This window comes from Podarcis cretensis (assembly GCF_951804945.1).
Source record: "Podarcis cretensis genome assembly, chromosome: 1".
NCBI lineage: Eukaryota > Metazoa > Chordata > Lepidosauria > Squamata > Lacertidae > Podarcis > Podarcis cretensis.
In genome coordinates, this window is record NC_137170.1 from 90,316,478 (window position 1) to 90,337,236 (window position 20,759).

Genomic DNA, 20,759 nt, shown 5'->3' on the forward strand with positions numbered 1-20,759 from the left:
AACAAGTTCCACCCTGGGCTGAAGCAGTGATTCAGGCAAAACTGCCCAAGGCTAAACTTAATTTGGTCACTTTACAAGAGAACGAAAAGAATAGGCCTCCAGTTGCATCCAAAGAAAGGGCACATTATCTCAAACAGCCGCAGCTGTAATGCTGCAGGACACTGTGGTCCAGATCAGTGTGAATGGATTCTGTGTACAGTTAAATAGACCACTTTCCATTTTCTCCATGATGGGATCCTTGTGTAGGCTGTCTGAAGTTCAAATGGAAAATACACAAAGCAGCAGGTGATGTGAACAATTTTGGACAAGTCCCTCACCATTTGCTATGTTTTTGGAACAACCAGACTCTTAAGGAATAGGAGTGAGTGGTGGGTGGAGGAAAGCTTCAATCATTTTGCAAGAAATTGGCAGGTGGTCTATACAGAGGTTTCCAAAACACCTGGGGTTTTGAAAAAGTATCTGTTGAAATATGGTTTTTTAAGGTCTTAGACCCCAGCATAAGATAGATCTGCTGGCTACAGAATTGCCTTATCTGTAGCAGCTTTCCTTAAACACTTACTATGCACTGTACTCTACGCTACCACCTGCAGCTCGCCATGACTGTCTAGCAGTTATTGATGATTCCCTGCAGAGGTGCATGTAAGTGCACAATTTACTTCCTCTATTTGAGCACACATACCTGGAGAAGAATTCCCTGCCTACCCATTTTATGAATGTGTATAAATAAACCATGTGCCCATGGTCTGAAATTGAAACAGAGCTTGTATACAGGTGGTTAATGTTTCTGTTCACCCTGTGGAATAAACTGCATACAGTATTTAGTTCTGCATCAGCATGGTTTTCAAAATGGTAGCTGGGGAAGTTTTCATATTACCAGAGTTTAGGTATCCCTTTGCCTTATGCACACTACAAAATGTTAATGCATTTCTACAACCTTCTTGTTAAACTATTTAAAAATCCACCCACAATATTTTGTTTAACCAGCTTGCCCGTTTGCACGAATCCGGGTGCTACAAGGCAATTTGCCCCCAAATAATTCTTGCTTACCTTAGGCCATGATCTAACTTCGTATCTGCACGCATTTCAGAAAATCCATCACCAGCTAATTAAACTTTAGAACACAATAACTGATTCAAATATTTTAATCAGATTAAAACTTTCTAAAAATGAAGCAGGCAAACTCTCAGGAATAACTGCTTCTGTTTGCAAAAGACTGAGATCCGTCTGGCTTGTTACAATTTGGATTGTTGCTGCAGTGCAACAGACACTTAGAATACAGCAAATACCAAATAAAGAGTAATACCACAAACATTTACTCATTGTGCTACCATTACCACAGTGCACTGTGCGGCAAACTGGCTATCTGTTTTGTCATGTTTTGAGGCGAGGATATATAATTTACTTATTAAATCTATATGCCACCCTTCATCAGAGGATCACAGGGCAGTTTATAAAGACAGAAACGCAAACAATTAATAGGAAACATTTCCCCACGGTAAGAAAGATTTTGACAGTGAAGCAGACTCATGAGTAGCGAGTTTTGGACATGGGCATCTACAGGAATCTTTTGGGAAGGGGAGACAAAGCAAAATACTGGAAGTGGGAAGCAGGCTAGTTTCCCACAAATAAATGAAAGCAGTACCCATGTGTTTTGCCACATTATCTCAGGTTCTACAAATGCTAGAAACGTAGGGTAGTATTCAATTAACTCATAGGTAGGCAAACTAAGGCCCAATCACCTTCTCAATCTGGCCCGCAGAGGGTCCGGGAATCAGCATGTTTTTACATGAGTAGAATGTGTCTTTTTATTTAAAATGCATCTCTGGGTTATTTGTGGGGCCTGCCTGATGTTTTTACATGAGTAGAATGTGTGCTTTTATTTACAATGCATCTCTGGGTTATTTGTGGGGTATAGGAATTTGTTCACCCCCCCCTTCAGAATATAGTCCAGCCCCCCACAAGGTCTGAGGGACAGTGGACTGGCCCCCTGCTGAAAAAGTTTGTTGACCCCTGAACTAACTCCTCATGCATGTGAAATTATGTCCGTTTTTGTAATGGGACTTCCCTCCCCAATCTCATGGAAGCAGATCTGCTCAAATGCGCCAGCCACACTGCACCCTTCCCCAAACAGCTGGTGTCAACATTAGTGTGAGATGAAGCAAACTTGAATTATGACTTAAGTTTACAGATTACAGAAGTGACTATGGATGCCACCAGATTCTCATTCACATACAGGAATTTGTTCGTACCTGGAAGGCAACACTGACACATGCTTCCTGGTTGGGCCCAGTATCTTGGGGTGGCTAATCTAACCTGTGGTCTTCCAGATGTTGTTGGAGTCCAACTCCCATCAGCCCTAGTCAGCATTCCCAGTGGTGAGGGATGTTGAGAGTTGTAGTCAACCAACGCCTGGAGGTCCGTAAGTGCTTTTCCTTAATTGATATGATGGTCAGGCCATGAAGAACCAAGAAACTGCTTGGGGATGGAGCTATGCTTGAGCCTTGAGAGACAGAGAACATTTTATTTCCTGATTTACTGCAAGGCATCAGTACACAAACCAGAAGGCTCCCAGGTCTCAAATAATATGTGCAATTAAGAATGAGGGAGGGGGAGAGGTCACAAGGGCAGATATTTGCTTAGCATTTTCCTAACTTTTTTTGGGGGGGGGTGAATCCCATGGTCTAACAAAGGCTTTTTATCACAAACATTGAAAGAGCTTTTTATTTTAATCTTATGAAAGACAAATTTGTCTTCCAATACAAATTGGCTGAAACCCTGTTAAAATCATCTGACGAACTGTACTAGGACAGTAATAATGATAAATCTTTTGTACAGTGGTGCCTCGCAAGACGAAAAGAATCCGTTCCGCGATTCTCTTCGTCTAGCAGTTTTTTCGTCTTGCGAAGCAAGCCCATTGACGGCTTAGCGGATTAGCGCTATTAGCGGCTTAGCGGCTTTTAGCGGCTTATCGGCTTAGCGGATCAGCTGATAAGCGGCTTAGCGGCTTAGAAAAAGGGGGGGAAAGGGGGGGAAAAGTCGGAAAAACTCGCAAGACATTTCGTCTTGCGAAGCAAGCCCACAGGGAAATTCGTTTTGCGAAGCGCCTCCAAAACAGAAAACCCTTTCGTCTAGCGGGTTTTCCGTCTTGTGAGGCGTTCGTCTTGCGGGGCACCACTGTATCTGGTTTCTCATATTTCCTGATGTTCCAAAACACATGTAAGAAATGCCACCAACTTCAGCAGAACATTAATCTGTAATAACAATGGATTAGGTTTGAAAGAAAGGAGATCAAGAAGGTCTATGTCTCACTGCAAAACGGCTTATGGGAAGGTTGGCGAGAGGGGGAGTGAAAGCATCTCAAGAAAGAAGGTAGAAGAAAAAGGTAAAGAAAAAATGATATCTACAGCGTCACCATCCATAGCACTTTAATATAAGTCAAGGAAGGAAAGTGGAAAGGGTACACGTTTGAGGCCAAAGATCAAGGTGGGACAGAAATATATAAATAAATATTAGGAAAAAAGTATTTAAATCTCCCAATACAAACATGGGAGTAACTAGACACATTCAGCTAGGAAGCCTCTTTGGGGAAGTCCAGCAAGTTAACAGTGGGTGCATACAGGTGTATCATTAAAGCAGGAGCCACCACAGAATTTACCCTTGACTTCAGCCACACTTTAAATCAGAGGTGGGCAGCCTTCGACCTTGCATGATCTACTTTCGTTTTTACTAGAACCTCAAGATGCACCAACCAGAGCCAAGTGTGAGAGTGAACATAGAATTAAGAATTAAGTGCACTTCTCAGCACATACCCAATCAAGACATGGTGATTATTGTAAGAGAACTGAGCTCACAAGCCTTTCACACCAAAATCCAGTCCTGGTTTTCCAAAGGTTTTCCTTTCTGTAGCCTAATCTACCAGGGTGGGTGGTAGATTAAATTGCAATTTATCTAGAGCTCCACCAGTAGATCCTGAGATACATTCTGCCCGCTTCTAATATAAAATGATGGATGCACATATCAATGATTAAAACACAGATTCAGTCATCAGTCTTGCACCTCCTCCTGCCATGTCTTGGGCAGGTTGTTGACCTGTTAAAAAATTATTTATTAAAACTTAATACACATTTGTGATTTTAAGTGTTCCTGGTCACTTTTGAAGTTGCAAAACTGCTCTGGACAGGGGAGGAGTGGATTGGTAATGTTACTGGTATCAGCCAGTCAGTGCTGTGTGCAGACACCTTATGATACAAAACTGCAGAATTGTCGTGCCCCCCACCCGCCCCCAGGTTGATCTGGAAAGAAAATAAGTTTGTTTGAACAGAATGTGACAAACATACTTTCCAAAAGGCACCACTCCTCAAATAGTGTTATATCTGAACACACCCAATGGCACACAATCAGCATACACTGTGAGTGGAGGAAGGAAATTACATTGTGCTTTTCAACTACAGCATGGCTTTTAATAAAGTTATTAAGCTTTACAGACACTTTGCAGCATTAGGCGACTAAAGCTTGTGATAAGAGAAGAATCTACAGCTCAGAAAGGCGTACCAAAGGCAAATACAAATAGCACCAGCACTTGGGCTCAACCTTGCTTATCCCACAGGGGTCAACAGATCAGGCCTCTCCAACCTGGTGGTCTCCAAATGCTCTGGCCTCCAGCAACCATATTGGCTGCGGCTGATGAAAGGGAAGAGCCCAGCAACATCTGGATGGCACCTGGGTTGGGGAAAACTGCAGTAGACTAAGGAGCAAGAAAGCCCAATAATGCATAGTAGAAAACAGAACATTTATGTAGGTGCTGTGTAATTACCAGCCCCAAATACCACAGTATTTGCCCTACACAAACAGTAAGAAAGAGCACTCTATTGTAACATTTATGATATCAATTCCCTCTCCCCCATTATATAATCTGTGCAATCAATAATAATAATAATAATAATAATAATAATATTTTTTATTTATACCCCGCCCTCCCCAGCCAAGGCCGGGCTCAGAGCGGCTTACAAACAATAATAAAAACAAGAAGAATGATTACAACTTAAAAACAAAAATAAAATACAACATTAAAATAATGGAACATTAAAATATTTAAACGTAGCCTCATCGCAGGAGAAGGAAAAGAAAGAGAGAGAGAGAGAGAGAGAGAGAGAGGGAGGGAATCAAATTGGCTCCAAGCCAAAGGCCAGGCAGAACAACTCTGTCTTACAGGCCCTGCAGAAAGAAATCAGATCCTGCAGGGCCCTGGTCTCATGAGGCAGAGCGTTCCACCAGGCCGGAGCCAGAGTTGAAAAGGTCCTGGCTCTGGTTGAAGCCAATCTAACTTCCTTAGGGCCCGGGACCACTAAGGTGTTGCTATTTATGGACCTTGAGGCTCTCCGTGGGGCATACCAGGAGAGGCGGTCCCGTAGGTATGTGGGTCCTAGGCCGTGAAGGGCTTTAAAGGTCAAAAGCAGTACCTTAAATCTGACCCTGTACTCCACCGGGAGTTGGTCCCTCATCCCCATGCCATCCCGACCTAGCCATAGGACCTCTGTCTTCGAAGGATTTAGTTTCAATCGGCTCCCACGAAACCATCCAGCCACAGCTTCCAAGCATCTGGTCAGTGTGTTCGGGGTCGAGTCGGTGTGGCCATCCATCAGCAGATAGAGCTGAGTGTCATCAGCATATTGGTGACAGCCCAGCCCAAAGCTCCGGATAATCTGGGCAAGGGGGCGCATAAAGATGTTAAAAAGCATCGGGGAGAGAATTGCGCCCTGCGGCACTCCACACACCAAGGAGTGGCGCGATGACATTTCCCTCCCTAGTGCCACCCTCTGTCCCCGACCAGAGATAAAAGAGCACAACCAGTTACGGGCTATGCCCTGTATCCCACGTCTGCGAGGCGGTGGTCCAGAAGATCATGATCGACCATGTCAAAGGCTGCTGACAAATCTAAAAGGATCAGCAGTCCTGACCTGCCTCGATCCAGGTGTCTACGGAGATCATCTGTTAGGGCAACCAGAGCCGTCTCCATCCCAAAACCAGGACGGAAACCGGACTGAAATGGATCTAATGCCGATGTTTCCTCCAGAAACCTACTAAGCTGTTCAGCAACCGCTCTCTCAATTACCTTACCCAGGTATGGAAGATTTGAAACTGGGCGGTAATTGGAAAGGTCTAAGGGATCTAATGAAGTTTTTTTTAAGAGTGGACATACCACTGCTTCCTTCAGTTCCCCTGGGAATGTCCCCGTGTCAAGGGACAAATTGATAATTTCAACCAGGGGGGTCCGCACAACATCTGGACACTCCCTAATCTGCCAAGACGGGCACGGATCGAGGAGGCAGGTGGTGGGCCTACCAACTTGGAGGAATCTATCCACATCAGTAGGGAGTATCCGATCAAAATGGTCCAACACTGGACCTGAAGTCAGTCGAGGGGCCTCCAGTTCAGTCACTGTATCTAAATTGGTAGGGAGGCTTGTGCTAATTACTTACACAAACATACAACTTGATTTACACGTGCATCTTTTTTGTACAGGTTCCCCACCCCCACCCTACCCCATTCCATTATATTATATGAAGGAAAACTTCTAATTCAGCTTGGCTAAACTAGACACTAGATTTAACACCTTTTAACAAACATTACATAGATTTAAAATTTGTGGTGACTAAATGGGGGGGGGGGATGACAGACCACTGAAAAACTCTTTATGGGTCGGGTAAAATAAGGGAGGGACTGATAGGGCTTGGAGGGTTCAGGTTCCTCGCTTCTTTCCCTGGAGACCGTTCTTGGGACTCTAGTTTTTAAGCCAGCCTCCTACAGCATCACAGGCTATGGGTAGTTGTGCCTGGGCCCTGTCTTAATGCAACATACTTGGTGCATTTCAGATTGCAGTCATTACCCATAGCACCTGTTAGTTCCTGCTTTTCAACACAAGGAAGGCAGGCATCAAGTGGAAGATTGCATCTGCGTCTTCACACTGGAAGATCCAGTTTGCAAAATAAAAATGCTTGGGGGCAAATTTTATTATTTCCCCGCCCCTCCCAACCAAGCAACACCCCCTGCCAAACAACAGACTTTTTGTCACTAAACCGTGTGCTTTAATAAAACCCAAGAAAGAGCACTGATCAGATCAGCAGTATTATTAGCCAGTCATGAATGGTCATCTTATAAAGAATGGGAGATTCTTCACCCAGATCATTGGCACTTCATATTCGCTTGAGAATCTTAATGCCAGTGTATACAATCAGTAGACTTGAGTGGCAAAGCTGTACCTGGGCTGAACCATATCAGGCAGTGGATAGGGAGTGAGGGCTGGATGTTATTGCACACAAAAAAACAAATTCCTACACACACAGAAGAGACATGTCAGAAGAGTTTACTCTTCTCAATTATGTGCTGCTTTTGAATGTACTGTACAGGAAGACATTTAATGTATTCAAACAGGCGACCCTTCATCTGTAGCCTGGAGTGGTATAAACTGGGTCTGGGTGAGTCAGGCATAATAGGAAATCAAAAACACAGCTAGGCTAGAACTTTCCTTGAACACTTTAGCTTTTCACAAGATGATTTTTGATGGAGGCAGGGTGGGGAATGTATTAAAACTTGCAATCACCCCTTGGTTTTGAAGTGGTACCATCTAGGAAGAACTGTCCCCCTTTTCTCCCCATGCCCCACCCCACATGTTTGAATTGGCTTTCTTCCCTAAGACTCGACTGTACAGTGGTACCTCAGGTTACATACGCTTCAGGTTACATATGCTTCAGGTTACAGAATCTGCTAACCCAGAAATAGTACCTCAGGTTAAGAACTTTGCTTTAGGATGAGAACAGAAATTGTGCTCTGGCGGCACAGCGGCAATGGGAGGCCCCATTAGCTAAAGTGGTGCTTCAGGTTAAGAACAGTTTCAGGTTAAGAACGGACCTCCGGAACGAATTAAGTACTTAACCTGAGGTACCACTCTACGTGCATGCCTCCCAAAGTACATTTGCAATGCAAGTGAACATGAAAAGTTAGAGACACTTAAAGCAAAGGCTCAGACAGCTGAAATCTCTTCACCTTGGGCTGAGCCTTTGGCTGACAAGCTCCCGGAGACATTGTCAGAATCTAGTAGCTCAACAATGCTGTACGGGGAACAGTCTTCCAGGCCCATCTTGCTACACAGCCAGCCACAGAATCCTTTCTCCATATCCCTCACGGCATGCCACCAATCCCCAAAGGCCCACGAAATCTGTGTCACTGCTGTGTAGAGTCCCAAAGAGAAGGACACCACCATGATGATGATGGGGTAGAAGATAATTAGGAAAGGGCAGAAGGTGATCTTGTGCCAAAAGGTCCTCTCTTCATTGTAGACCAGGAAGACATTGTACCAAGCAATGGTGCCATAGTAAAAGGACACCACAAAGGACATGATGAAGATGACGGGGAGACAGGTGAGGCTCCAGAGAAGGACATGAGGGCCTTTAGAAAGCCCAACCTCACAAGCTTTTTTCCCTTCAGGGATGTCCGTTTTGGGAGGCTCTTTCGACCTGGCCAGTTCCTGCAGCTCCTTGTCAGTGAGTGTAACATGAATGTCCACCATCTGGCCTTTCTTCTTTCCTCTCGTGATGGTGCCAGTTAAAGTGACGTATCTGCTATCTAATGGCATGGCCCAAGAACCTAGGAAGAAAGAGAAACTAAATCAGTTCAAGACAGAAAACTAAAGCAGAATTGAATGGCATTTTCAGCAGTGTTGTCAGAGTATTTTGGAAAACTGCAAAGAATTAAAACTGTCTGAGGCGTTTCGGTTTGGTTTTACCAAAGCTTCTGACTTTACAAACACAACCCTAAAAGATGCAATGTTGTTAGCTCTGCACACAGCATATAAACGGTACATAGGTTAATCTTTTAGGGTTGTGCAGGTTCAAGGAATCCTGTCTCGGCACAGGGGGAAACTAGGTAATTTGCTCCAGCTATTTCACACTTATTCGGCGAGATGCTCATTTCAGGAGCTCTCTCAACAACACATTTCAAGCAACTGAACCGTATAGCATGCCTTAAGGCAAAATAAAACAATGTGGGGGCAGTTGACAAATTGCTAACCAATTCTTTCTCTGCACCAAATAGTGACACAGTATAAAAAGCTGCCTTCAGCTTCTTAGGAAGGATGGGATAAACATTGAAATAACACAACAGCTCAGTGATAGGAGCACCTGCCTAGCAAGTAGAAGGTCTCAGGTTCGATCCCCAGCATCTTCAGGTAGGTCTGGGAGAGCCCTTGCTAGGCAATGTATACAGTACTGAGTTAGATATAGACCAATGGTCCAACTCCATATAAGGCAGCTTCCTATGTTCCTGTGCAGAATTCCTAACTGACCTGGGAAAACCAGCCATGTCCTGCTCTGCCCTTATGTCTTTAATGAGCCAGTGTAGAGTAGTGCTTAGAGGTCAAACAAGGACTTTGGAGACCAGGGTTCAAATCTCCACTCCGCCATGAAGCTCAATGGGTGACCTTGGGCTAGTCACCGCCCCTTAACCTAACCTACCTTACAGGGATGTTCTGAGGATTAAATGAGGAAAGGGAGAAAGAAATACATCACCTTGTGAGGAAATCAGAAGCTATGCTTCTGTTTAAAATTAACTACTACATCCTAATACTAAACTGTGGCTCATAGGCGCCGACTCCATGGGGCCTGAGGGGGCCCGAGCCCCCTCAAAAATTCGTTTGGGGGGCTCCGCCCCCCCAATAATTTAAGAAAATTATTAGTTATATTATGCTTTGTAAAATCACAAAATTATGTTGGTATTTTTTATTTTCCTTGTTTGACGATAGTTACCTTTTAAAATACATTCAGTAATGAGTTAAAACAAAGCCACTCCCGATCTAGAGAGGGGGTGGGGTTGCGGGCTCTCAACCCATCAACAATCTCGCGGGGCTGGCGTCAGCCCTGCGAGAAGCGGGGATTCCCCCTAGCTCATTAATATTCACCGCCCACGGCGGAAGCCAATCGGCTGCCGCAAAGGGCGGGCCCTCACAGGTTCACTTACGGTCGGGGCAGCCCGGGGCTCGCCCCTTTCGTTCCCCCAGCAGCAGCGGTTTGGAGGTCTTGGGCCCCCCCAATATTTTTTATAAGTCGGCGCCCCTGCTGTGGCTCACTCAACTGTGGTTTCTTGAAATAGCCCAGCTTCTTAAATTATGATTTCAAGTTGGCTTGTTTCAACAAACCATAGTAGAGATCAACCATGGTTTTGTTAAGTTTGGATGGCACAGCAAGGTTTCTTGTGGTTACCATTCGCTCACGTGCTGGTGAAATAGCAGATGGAAAAAACATGCTGGTTAAAGATCAGAAAGCTGAAGAATAAAATGACAGTTTTCATAATGGAGGGATGTAGACAGTGGGGAACCAGTACAATTTAGCATTTATAAATTATCAGGTGTGAGGGGAGAACCAAATTTGTGAATGACACAGACATATTCAGGATGATGAAATTTAAAGCAGATAGGGAAAAGTTCCAAGTTGATCTCTCAAAACCATGTGAATGGGCAAGAAAATGAGATTTTTAAAAAGTTATGCAAACAGAGACCAATAAAACAAAGTTTTAAAACTGTTTATGTCTATCCAGAAAACTATGTATTAGGCTTGTTGTGAACAGTTTGCTGAAAACTGTCAACTCAGTATGCAGTGGCAGTGAAAACGGCAGAATTATTAGGAAAGGGATTTAAAACATTAAGTAGCACAATGTCTTACATCAGGGATGAGGAACCCATGATCCTCTAGATATTGTTGGACTACAACTCCCATCAGCCTCAGCCAGTATGGCTAATTGTCTGGCACAAACAGAGTTGTAGTCCAACAATTGAAGAACCACAGCTTCCCCATTCCTGCGCTATATACAGTATATGGAATACTAGTACTAGTCGGGTCCCCTAATATCACAGAGGATTTCTATTAATGGTAAAGATATAGGTAAAGGTACAGAAAAGCACCATCAAAGCAGTTGATAGAGTTGGGGCTCCTCTATGAGGAGAACCAGTTTTTATTTATTTATTTTTGTTAGAAAAAAGATCACTAATGGGAGACATTTAAGGTTTATAAACAGTCCTCAGGGAGTGGGACTGTAAATTCTGAGTCATTTTTGCTCCAGGGAGGTCTGTGAATTCTCAGTCACTTTGCTAATTTAGTTATTTGTAATCCAATTAACATAATATACTCCAGCTATCTGCTCTTTTATGCTTATTTTGTATTTTGTATTTGTGCTCTGAATTTTTATACCTGATGAAGAATGTGTAGTTCAAAAGCACACAGCCATGAATTTAAATATATGATATTTACTCACAGGTAAGGCCCCCTGTGTTCCATAGGATTATCTCCCATGCTAGTGTGCCTAAGGCTGAATGTTAGTCCAAAAGTAATAATTAATAAATCACACCCACACACAATAATGTGACATTGAGTGTGTCATTAACAAGGGTTTTAGGTGCACGCAACGCTACGTATGATCAGGCTGAAAACTTCCTGGTTTTATTTTCTCCATATTTCTCATCAAATAATGATACACCTCTACATTGTCACAACTAAGAATTATGTTTTTCCAGACACCAAAAGCAGGAAAAACCTCTGGATTTATTGCACAAATGTTGGAGACACCAAAGGCCAAGAAATAACTCATCATTTGAGAACTGCTTCTGTTAGGGCAAGAATAAATGGAGAAAGTTTAGTGAATGTGCAGGATTAATGATTGTTTGGCTATTTCACCTAAATGGCAGAAGACCAGGGATAGAATCTGTGGTGGTGAGAATGGTGTGGATGTATCTCCTTAAAAAGATGGGAAGCAGAGTTAATGGACAGCTTGAAAAGCTGGGACTAGAGTGTAGTGTAGGTGTAGCAGTTGAGAATGTTGGACTAGGACCAGGGAGACTGGGGTTCAAAGCCTCATGCAGCCATCAAGCTCACTGGGCCGGTCACTGTCTTTCAGCCTACCCCACAGGGTTGTTATGAGGATTAAAAAGGGAAGGGAGGAGCTCCTTGGAAGAAAGGTAAGAAAAAAATGTAATATTTATTTTTTTTATAGCTCAATGGCTATTTTGAATATGCTTGATAGCCAAGACTCAATTTATTTATTTTTGAGACTTTGCTTTAATTGCTCCAGGAACCCTGAAAGCTCAACAGACCTGTGAGTGGGAACCTTCTTCTCTGAGAATACCATACACTGGGACAAACACAGGAGGGTGAGGTTGGGGTCTTAGAAACTAACCTAATGACATTGGATCGAATGGGTTCAGCTCAACAGTTAACATCACCCACTTATAACTTCAAGATGAAAACTCAGCAATATAAAGTGAAAACTTGCACACCTAGGATTTTCACGATTAACAAGGCAAGTCCAGAGGTAGCGACTATGCACTGCCAGAACTCTGCTTTCTACATGATCAACTGCTCTCAAGGCTGGCCACCTGGGTCATATGCTTCAGTATGAATGGACAGGGATCATGTTTAGACCTTCAATAACAAGGTCTAAACATGGTCCAATAAAGAACTGACTGCAAGATATAGCTGTGTTTGGACTTTGACTACCCTCTGCAAGCTATTAAAAGGGTAGCTGATCACCCACTAAAACTCAGCAGCTAATGGGTCGAAGGCACAAACTGCGTGTAACACTTCCCATTGTGAAAGAAGCCACAGAAGCCCCTTTCCTTGCACTCTGATAAGGCAGCAAAGCGTGCCTGATGAATCACAGACCACTTGGTCTCGGGCATTTACCATCGGCAGAGTGTCCCAAGAACTTGGAACCTTCCTCTGAGCTTCTCTCGCCCCCATCCTCCTCCACCTGTTCTTCATCCACCTTGTTCTCATTCCCCGATCGGTAGACGATGATCGATTCTGGGCGGGACTCCTTCTTCCTCTTCTTCCGTCTCTCGGTGGTGGCTTCTCCATCGAAGGTCACTGCAGTAGCTACAGCCCTGCGCAAGGAGTTGCAGTGAGGGCTCTGTGCCCCACCCTTACCCTCCCTTAAGGTAGGCTCCTCCGCCACCCCACTGCTACTTTGGAGGCTCTCGCTGGGCATCTTGGTGAGGGAAACAAAAGAAGTCAGCTTCTTCGGTACCTATGAGCTGTCAACACTGATATGTAGGAGTCGGTGCTCCACCTAACAGCAGCAACCATTTCACGGCACAGAACGAACACATTCCACGCCTAACCCTAAAAATGGGAGAAAAGGGAAGTAACAATCAGTGTACATATAAATCCAATCCATTTATTAAAAGAGGAGTGAGGAGGCTGTGGTCATGCAGATGTTGATGGCTTATAACTCCCACTATCTCAAATGGATGCGGCTGATGGGAGCTGAAGTTCAGCAACATCTGGGGTACCACAGATTCTGCATCCCTGTATCAATCTGGAAGCAGCATCTTAACTCTCAGAAGAAATTCTGAAACATTCCTGTTTATTTTATATGCACCCCTTTATGAAGATATGAATCAGTGTCATACAAATGAATGAGAATTAAAGCACAGCAACAGATGGGAAGGAAAGAAGAAGAATGAGAATATTGATAGTATTGATAAAGACTGCAGAGCCAGCAGTTGGTTAGCAGGGAGTAGCTGACTTGTTACTAACAGCCCAGAGCAGGCATGTCCAAAGTCCGTTTCGGGGGCCTAATCCCAATTTTGGGGTAAACTTCAATCCTAAAAAAAGCTCAACATGTTCACTTCATCAAATCTGGCCCTCTTTCAAAAAAGTTTGGGCACTCCTGGCCTAGAGGGTGTTTGCTGGGAAAACACAAAGAACTTTTAGAGGCAGTGAAATCAACTGTTATTGTGCATAATTTTGCTGCTGTGCCTTCAGGGATTCCTGCTGAAGCTGTTGAGCTTTTAGAAGTTTTTGCCATTTGATAACAGGGCTTTTTATTGTACAAAGTAAAGGGAGATGTGGATAGCTTTAGTCAACACTGAAGGCTATACAGTATTGCAGTGTTCTTAGGCTGGCAGGGCAGAAGCTAATTAGCATTTCTTATTTACAAGAAAGATAAATTATAATCATGTTTGAACAAACACAGTGAACACGTTACAGTGGATATGCTGTTGCTGCCCATAATATCATTAGGGCACTTTTCATTTAGAAAGTAGCAATTAAGTTATTCTGCAGATGAATGATCATGACTTAAACCAAGATCTCAATTTACCACCAATTAAGGTTCAGCAACTGGGGAAATATCCTCAGAAATAGATACACTACCCAAAGAGACATTATAATTGTTATTAATTTTCATTTATGAATTTCTTCTCATGAAGCATCACAAAACAATTTCACAATACAATAAAAACACATATTACATGCATAAATCACAGAATCACACAGTTGGGAGGGACCCCGAGGGTCATCTAGTCCAACCCCTGCAATGCAGGAATCTCAGCTAAAGCATCCATGGCCAGTGGCGTAGCATGGGTTGTCAGCACCCGGGGCAAGGCAAGTAATTTGCACCCCCTAACCCGTGGATTTGCGCCCCCTAACCCGTGGATTTGCGCCCCCTAACCCTAACCCCCAGATGTTGCGCCCGGTGCGGCCGGCCCCCCCTGCACCCCCCACGCTACGCCACTGTCCATGGCAGAGGGCCATCCAACCTCTACTTAAAAACCTCCAAGGAAGCAGATACTACTGCATATTCATAAACACATTTTCAAATCCAATACACGTACCAGCGGAGATAAAAATATTGAAAGCTTGTTGAAAGAGGAAATCTCTTTAACAGGCTCTGAAAAAAGATGTCTGGTGTGGATTGGGAGTGAGTAGTAGGGCAGGTGCCATCACGTTAAAGCTCAATTTGTGTTGAATGGATGTTCCTGATAAGACAATATCTTCAGGGTACTCTTCGTGAATGCAGTGAATATACAGTATTTAGGTATCCGGGTCTCAAGCAGATTAGGGCTTTCCACACAAGTACCAGCAGCTTCATCTTAGCCTAGTGGCTAATTGCTTGCCAGTGTACCGTATTTTTCGCCCCATAGGACGCACTTTTTCCCCTCCAAAAATGAAGGGGAAATGTGTGTGCGTCCTATGGGGCGAATGCAGGCTTTCGCTGAAGCCTGGAGAGCGAGAGGCATCAGTGTGCACCAACCCCTCTCATTCTCCAGGCTTCAGAAAGCTATCCGCAAGCCTTGCAAGACCGGCGGGAGTTCCCGCGGGCTCACAAGGCTTGCGGGCAGCAGCCTGCAGCCCCAGCGAGTGTCTGCAAGGCTTGCGCGCCCGGCAGGAGCTCCCGCCGGGCGCGCAAGGCTTGGGGCAGCAGCCTGCTGCCTGAAGCACGCGGAGCCCTCCGGAGGGCTCCCTGTGCTTCGGGCGAGTGTCTGCAAGTCTCGCGCGCCCGGCAGGAGCTCCCGCCGGGCGCGCGAGGCTTGGGGCAGCAGCCTGCTGCCTGAAGCACGCGGAGCCCTCCGGAGGGTGCCCCGTGCTTCGGGCAGGCGTGTGCAAGGCTTGGGGTGGCAGCCGCGGCTGGGGGGAGGAAATAATTTTTTTTTATTCATTCCCCCCCCCCCCAAAAAACGATGTGCGTCCTATGGGCCGGTGCACCCTATAGGACGAAAAATACGGTAATTCTTTCCACACCAGCATAATACAATGGTGAAATTCTATCCCAGTGATATTAGTCTCATTATATTTATATCTCCCCAAACTAGCAGGCTACCAATAATGGCTCAAATGCCAAGGAAGGTCTTGAGGAAGACTCAAAACAAATTTATGGATCACCACAGGAAGGTGTTTACTAAATTCAGGCAAAGGACTCAAAATCAGTGATAACTCTCAACTTCCAAATAATAGAGCCAGTTTCTTAAGAGTCAGAACTTGAGCTGGGCCAAATCACTGTGTCTTAAAGTCTCATCTGTCCCAGAGGGTTGTTGTGAAGCTGAAACACCACTCGAGAGTTGTGTTGAGTTACAAATTGTCTGTTGCTGGGCGAAATCAAGAGGAATATAAATCAAGAAGAATATATAATATTAATTTAAATATATAAATATATATCAAGAAGAATATATGCCAGCGTGGTGTAATGGTTAGAGTGTTGGACTAGGACCTGGGAGAGCAGGGTTCGGATCTCCACACAGCAATGAAGCTCACTGGGTGACCTTGGGCCTGTCACCATCTCTTAACCTAATCTACCTCACAGGGTTGTTCTGAAGATGAAATGGAGAAAAGAACCATGTATACAACCTTGAGATCCTTAGAAGATAAAGGTGGTATATAAAGGCAATAAATAAATAAATAGAAGTAATAAATTATTGATGGATAACAGTTTGTTGCGTTCATATTCTCTTTTAAGAAGGCCTGAATTTGTAGGAACTTATAAAGGTTGGAGACTTATTTGCAGTTCAGTCTTATGCAGTTAGGTTGTGGCCCATCCCATTACACAAATTTAGGTACAGTCATACCTTGTGTTGCATTGGGTTCATGTTGCGTCTTTTCAGTTTGTAAACACGGCAAACCCAGAAGTGTATACTTCCAGGATTCGCCCCGCACATATGCCCAGAAGCGCTCTATCTCGCTCCATGTTTGCGCAGAAGTGCCGCTCTAGTTGTGGACTTTTTGGGGTGCGAACGGCACCCCAGAACGGATCGTGTCCTCAACTAGAGGTACCACTTTCTCCGTCAGCAATTATCAGTATTCCTCACCCCCAACCACTTGAAAATTGCTGCATTTTTTGGAACCACTGATCTAAATACTGTATTCTGAATATTGAAAGAAATAAAGTGAAGTGGTACCTCAGGTTACAGACGCTTCAGGTTACAGACTCCACTAACCCAGAAATAGTACCTTGGGTTAAGAACATTGCTTCAGGATGAGAACAGAAATCGCGCAGTGGCAGTGGGAGGCCCCATTAGCTAAAGTGGTGCTTCAGGTTAAGAACAGTTTCAGGTTAAGAACGGACCTCCAGAACGAATTAAGTTCTTAACCCGAGGTACCACTGTAAACAAAAACACCCATAGCATTAAAAATGAGCAGGAGAATTTTAATGCAATGGATGTGTCTGTAAGTGTTGAACGAAGTTCTCTGATTTGTCATCTTGAGGATTCATCACTCATCCTGCTGCTGCCCACGTATCAACTCTCCACTCCTTTCAAGTGCCTTGTCAGTCTTGCTTTATTCCTCAGAGGAAGGAAAAATCTCCACACCCTCATCATTTCTGGTCAGTCTCGCCCACCTTCTAGGCAGACAGCCAGGTTCCAAGAATGATGGAGCACCTGCTGCACCCACCCTTTTTCACATGCGCACCCACCTTTCTTCACACACATGTAACTATGTTGCTCCTCAGGGCTGCCACCGCAAATCACTTAAATGGAGCTCACAGAGCACACTTTGGGGACCCACACCTGACACAGAGTCCACAAATTGGAGGTGTGGAGAAATCTTTCTGAGGGGCTTACAGTACAAGATGCTTATATGGGGCTGACTCTCAAGGAAGTGTGCATAGAACTGTAGACTTAGTCAATTAATTATATGAGTTCTAATAACTTTAAATCAATTAAATCTTAATAAGTATGCAGACAAAACACACACCCACACCCCAAAACAATTTTTTTAATAGAAGAAACTTGTGCACACATATGGTACTGCGTCTAAGCTTTTTTCCAAGGCTATTTTGGTGACAAATCTCACTGGGATGGAGTATTGGCCCTTGTTTTATTTTGCTACCCAGGGCAGCTATTTTGTGCTGATACCCATGACACTTTTATCAATATATGAGTACTGGCACTTCATTTTATTTTATTTTGTCAAAAGAGCACTGCTTATGTCCATTGCCCTACTCCTTATCTTCCAGGACTGGCTCAAAAACATACCTTGGCAGTGGTGGAGGAAGGGGCTGTGATAGGGGTGGTCTGCCCCAGGTCTCACCACTGAGGGGGGGGACAAAATGCTGGGCGGCACTCACCGCAGGGCCTGCAGCGCGCCCATGCCACACATCTCTCCTGGAAGAGACTCAGTGGTTTGGGCGTGCACAGGCTCCGTGCTGCCCAAACGGTCTGCCCACTGCCTCCCTCTCAGCTGTAGGGTGGCTGGAGGCAGGCAGATTCCTTGGAGGCCCCGCAGAGTGTTCTGCCCTGGCTGGCCCCGCCCCCACAGGCAGCTGGCCCCGCCCCTGGGCGCTGCCCCAGGTGCCTGATCAGCTTGCCCCACTTGCTTGGTGAAGGAACTGAAAGGTTGCTCATGGTTTGACAACAAGAAGAATTCCTAGGGCAGTGATGTGAATGTCAGCTTCTTCCAACTCTGCAATTCTATGATTCTATGTTTGTATCCAGTAACTGAGAAGGATATTATTGTTGCTTCTTACAGTGGTGCTCTGGCTACTTAAAATATCTCTACGTCAAATCTGCCTAAGTACCACTAGCTGATGCATTAAGGTAAAGGTAAAGGGACCCCTGACCATTAGGTCCAGTAGTGGCCGACTCTGGGGTTGCGGCGCTCATCTCACTTTATTGGCCAAGGGAGCTGGCATACAGCTTCCGGGTCATGTGGCCAGCATGACTAAGCCGCTTCTGGCGAACCAGAGCAGCGCACGGAAATGCCGTTTACCTTCCTACCTATTTATCTCCTTACACTTTGACGTGCTTTCGAACTGCTAGGTGGGCAGGAGCTGGGACTGAGCAACGGCGCTCACCCCGTCGCGGGGATTCGAACCGCCAACCTTCTGATCGGCAAGTCCTAGGCTCTGTGGTTTAACCCACAGCGCCACCCGCATCCCCAGTTGATGCATTAGCCGTATCTATATTCTCAATAGCTGGTGGTTAACATACTGAATACCACTGCCCAGATTCTATATAGCTTTTAAAGGCGTTTTCCAGAAACACGCTGTTTCAGAACAAAGGGTTATTTCAAACCACAAACTTCAGGCTAGTGGGATCTACTTAATTTTTACCAGAAATCTGAGATTCACCAACAAATGTCAGGTGCAAAAGTCATGCACTTAAATAATTATAAGGCCAGGAATTGGGAGTTCTCTCTGCACCAGTCTGGAATGAACTCAGTATCCTTCTACACAAAAATCCACATGGAACAGACTTTTGAAAACTATCATCCAAGTTACAGAAGAACTGCTGGTAGAAAAACAGATTTGGGCAAGATGTCAGAAGCATCACAGTTAAAAGCTTCAAGTCCAGAAGGGAACCATAATTTGCTGCCAATTTCCTCTTACAAAGTGATCTAACCGAAGTAAATCCCATTTAATTGACACCAATTGGCTTGGGAAGGAACTTCACAGGCCAGGTGCAGGAGGGAGGGCATTCATAGCTCAGATTTCATTAATAATAATAACTCAAATGCACAAACTCTTTTGACATGTATGCCAGATTCTGCCACAAGCAAGCTTGCTTGCAAGGGGTGTGTACGTGTGGCTCTCTGTCCTCTTCTTTATAATGTAACAAATGATTTTGTTGCCCCTATCCAGTATATATTGAGGAATCCGCTCTCAGGGAACTCACTTCCTATATGCCAGGTATGCCCTCAGATGGGATTTCTGCAACAACCCCACATAATCCAAGGATCCCTCTGCAGTTCTGGAATAGTGAGCTCTCTTTAAAAATAGAACATCGGTCAGGAGCATCGTGGAAAAGGAATTTCACCAGAATGAGATCTTTCGACAAGCATTCCCTGCAGGGAGCCGGCACTCCTCGCGTGACAGTGAGCACCACAGCCGCCCCATTTACCGAAGTGCTTGGGAGGGTGGGGGCAGGCGCGACATCTGGCTTGCGCTTTAAGTGGAAAGGGATGAGGATGCACGATCGCTTAGGGCCGACCAGTCAATCAAACCCTCGCGCTTACCTGCTCCTGCGAGATCAACGAGGCCTGCAAGAGGGGTGGGAAACTGTCTCTGCCGGGCTCCCCACCTTGGGATCATAGCATGGAAGGGGCGCCATGGAGCCTCTGGTCCTTCGCCTTCCCCACTGGCAACTGGGTGGGTGGGTGGGGTAGGATGTGTCACCGCCTCTTCTCCCACCACCCTTTACCCTGGCAAGGTGAACGCAGCCAAGCAAGGAGGAGCTCTCCTCCTCTCCCCTCGCCCCAGTGGCCCGTCTGCCCAGGAGATGGAGAGAGGCGCGGGGGGCGCCGGGCAGGTCCGCTTCAGCGACGAACGGCTGGGTCGCCGTCGGGATCCCTCCGCTTGAAGCTGCTCATCGCCGCAGTCAACGGGTCTCGGCATAGCTCGGTTGCAACAGGCGCGACGGCTGGGGCGCTGCTGCTGCTGCTCCCTCTTTTCCCGACGGGTGAAGCCATCAACCCTCAGGCTGCGGCGCTGGGTGGGAGAGGCTCAGGATCCCATCTCTCCCACCCACCCTTCCTCTCACTGCATGCGCGCAGAGAAGCAAGCCACGATTCCCTCTCTGCGCGTCGAGGAAGAACCGGAGGAGAGGGGCAATCTCCCCCTCCCACCCTCCGTTCCTCCCTCAAGCTAAATGCAGGCAGCAGGGAAGGGGGCAGGCCTTTTGTGTTGAGAGGTAAAAAGTGGGGGGGGGGAGAGAAAGAAGGCCGCCGCCCCTTGCGACCCTCCTTCCTTTTCTGGCACGCATGTAATAGGAGAAAGCGCGCTCCTCTTGGCAGCCCACTGGGTTGCACTGCGATGAGGACGCCCCGCCCCGTCGGGGCTACAAAGCGGCACCAATAATAAAACAATTCTAATGCTAAGAATACTCTTGATGCTCCCGCAGTCAGCGCTTGCTTTGGTGGCTTAATTCAGGAGGAGGGGAAAAGGGGGCGGGGCGCTGGCTCACGTGGTGCTAATCCCTCCCCCCTCCCCTTCGAAGGCTGCTG

General features: G+C 45.6%; 2 protein-coding genes across 4 annotated transcripts; one reads left to right on the forward strand and one right to left on the reverse strand.

The window, feature by feature from the left end:
• Nucleotides 1-7,347: 7,347 nt before the first annotated feature.
• TMEM169 (transmembrane protein 169) lies at nucleotides 7,348-20,049 on the reverse strand. Of its 3 annotated transcripts, none has more exons than XR_013836874.1 (4): nucleotides 19,773-20,049; nucleotides 12,726-13,163; nucleotides 7,951-8,643; nucleotides 7,348-7,695 (listed from the first exon to the last, which is right to left on the reverse strand). XR_013836874.1 is itself a non-coding variant. In XM_079969353.1 (3 exons), the coding sequence occupies exons 2-3, from the start codon at nucleotides 13,027-13,029 to the stop codon at nucleotides 8,021-8,023; spliced, it is 927 nt and encodes a 308-aa protein (XP_079825479.1). In that variant the 5' UTR covers nucleotides 13,030-13,163; nucleotides 19,773-20,048; the 3' UTR covers nucleotides 7,930-8,020. The 3 variants fall into 3 exon arrangements, 1 of the variants encoding a protein (XP_079825479.1); XR_013836875.1 differs by having other exon boundaries at nucleotides 7,348-7,689; nucleotides 7,934-8,643; nucleotides 19,773-20,048; XM_079969353.1 differs by lacking the exon at nucleotides 7,348-7,695 and having other exon boundaries at nucleotides 7,930-8,643; nucleotides 19,773-20,048.
• LOC307212313 (uncharacterized protein) lies at nucleotides 19,852-20,709 on the forward strand (the record flags this gene model as incomplete). Its single annotated transcript, XM_079969485.1, has 1 exon — nucleotides 19,852-20,709. The coding sequence occupies one exon, from the start codon at nucleotides 19,852-19,854 to the stop codon at nucleotides 20,611-20,613; it is 762 nt and encodes a 253-aa protein (XP_079825611.1). The 3' UTR covers nucleotides 20,614-20,709.
• Nucleotides 20,710-20,759: the final 50 nt, after the last annotated feature.